This window comes from Hippocampus comes, unplaced genomic scaffold (assembly GCF_001891065.2).
Source record: "Hippocampus comes isolate QL1 unplaced genomic scaffold, H_comes_QL1_v1.1 C17030593, whole genome shotgun sequence".
Classification (NCBI taxonomy): domain Eukaryota; kingdom Metazoa; phylum Chordata; class Actinopteri; order Syngnathiformes; family Syngnathidae; genus Hippocampus; species Hippocampus comes.
Window position 1 is genome coordinate 1 of NW_017841914.1, and position 2,045 is coordinate 2,045.

Sequence of the window (2,045 nt, forward strand, 5' to 3'; positions counted from 1 at the left end):
CTTTCACCCGGATAGGCTGCGGCCCTCCGTGATTCCAAACAGGATAATCGTGATCGAAAATGGATGAGATGCCAAAATTATTTTGGTCCTTTATTTGTTTATATTTTCAGAGCTGTACATGTACATATAAATAAATACGTGCATGTGAATGACAACGATTGAATGACTTTCCACAAGTTCGTAGGCCTACAATTAAAACACCTTGCCAATCCCTTTTTTAAAGCTCCAAGACCACCGTAGTTGTTGCCTGTGTTCTGCAAAACCAAAGTAAGCCAATATTGCAAAACCGGTAATGCAAACTTTCAAAGGAAGGGAACAAAAAAATACAGTAGCCGAAATACTCAGGGGCATAATTTACGAAAATCCTAATTACAGAGTTTCAACTGGCGCCTTGACATTGCCGGCCGGATGATTCTGCCCTTTAAATGAGTCCCGTTCCATCTGGCTGTAGCCAGCCGGGAGGTGTCCTGAAATGATTTGTTCCTTCAAAGCCTGATGTTTGTCTTAAGTCTGTAAGTCAACATACGGATGCCCTCAAACGAACACGATGTGGCTTTTTACCCACACTGACCCGAATGGTTTATTTATTTATGGAGAGCAACATAAAATGCAGGTAACCCTAAATAGAAGTCAATTTAAAAAAAAAAGGCCAGAGTTTTGGTACCTCATAGCTGGGTCCACGGATGACAAGGGGTCCAATTTTACACGCGGGAAATCTGTCAAAAATAGCCTTCAAGAAACACAGTCCTGCCTTTCAGTGAAACATTGACAGCCCAAAGCAACACGAAACCGTTTGTACGGCCGATGGCCGCCTCTATATGTGTACGATGTATCATTCGATCTCATAAACGTCCTGAATTGCACATCACATTCTGCACGTGTTTCATATGCAACTGTGAGTGTAAATCTCTTACTTGCATTCCTTGCTTCAGACCTATCAGGAGCACAATGACATGCTGGAAGAGGATACCAGCACTCCCGAGAACCAGGACGCTCTCCCAGCGGAGGAGGCGACCGATGGCACAAGCGATAGCGGAAGCTCGGCGGATGCGGAGGAGGAAGAGCAGTCCGAAACCGAGCAGAGCAGTGAGGAGACCACGGCCACGCCTGGAGCTGCTGACAGCGATTCGGATGAGAGCGACAGCATGGAGAGTGACTCAGATGAGCGCGAGACGGGCCGTGAAACCACCGACATGCCGGTGGTCATCACCGCCAAATAAATCATCCGGAAAATCCCGTTCGGGTCCACTTCGGGAGACACTTCTTCCAGCAGGGACAATCCAAAACGCTTGTTTACGATCATTTATTGGTCGGGTTCACGGAATAATTGTGAGCTCAGTGGCACAACTTTATTTGTCGAAATTAAAACAGGTCTTGACTGCTGAATTCCAAAATTTAATCTGGAAGAAAATACCACAACCAATCAAAACATATCAGGGTCGCACTCCAGGGGACGCGCAGTTGGCTCCAAATGCGCGTCATCAATTCAAGCATCATAACTTTGAAGCCATGTATTTGCCTCCTGTGTCGTTGAGCGTGTTGCTTGCTATCGTATCAAATCTGTTGTTGTCCTCAGTTCTTACTTTACACGACATGTTGGCACCTGCCCCTTCATGTCTATCGTAACGTATGTTTTTTTTTGTACCATTTCTAAAGTATAAATAAAATTATTTTACTTTAATCCACCCTGGGACACGGCTTATTTATTTTGTCACAGTTTTGCTCACACAGAACATCTTGAATCATTCAGCCGGCGGACAAAATTCTGCCTGCTATTATTATGCATTGTGACCGCAACTGCGGTGGAAATAATGAACCGTCGTTGGCTGTGAATTAATGAGGAATAAATCATTTTACTGTCGTAAACATGTGCCTATTTGTGAACATGTCTTTTGCATTTAATCTATGAAAGTGGTGAAGACGGCATCAATTTGAAATGATACAAATAGACGAACGCACATACAACATCAGCAAATGTTAGCTTCGGCAAAATGATCTCGGCCTTAACCCCCCCCCCCCACCCCCAAAAAAAAATCTTGACAAGC

The 2,045-nt window shown here is 44.4% G+C and overlaps 1 protein-coding gene across 1 annotated transcript; it reads left to right on the forward strand.

Annotated features, from left to right (window-relative positions):
* Window positions 1-908: 908 nt before the first annotated feature.
* LOC109509781 (nucleolin 1-like) lies at window positions 909-1,686 on the forward strand. The gene has a single exon (XM_019859632.1). The coding sequence runs from the start codon at window positions 954-956 to the stop codon at window positions 1,218-1,220; it is 267 nt and encodes an 88-aa protein (XP_019715191.1). The 5' UTR covers window positions 909-953; the 3' UTR covers window positions 1,221-1,686.
* Window positions 1,687-2,045: the final 359 nt, after the last annotated feature.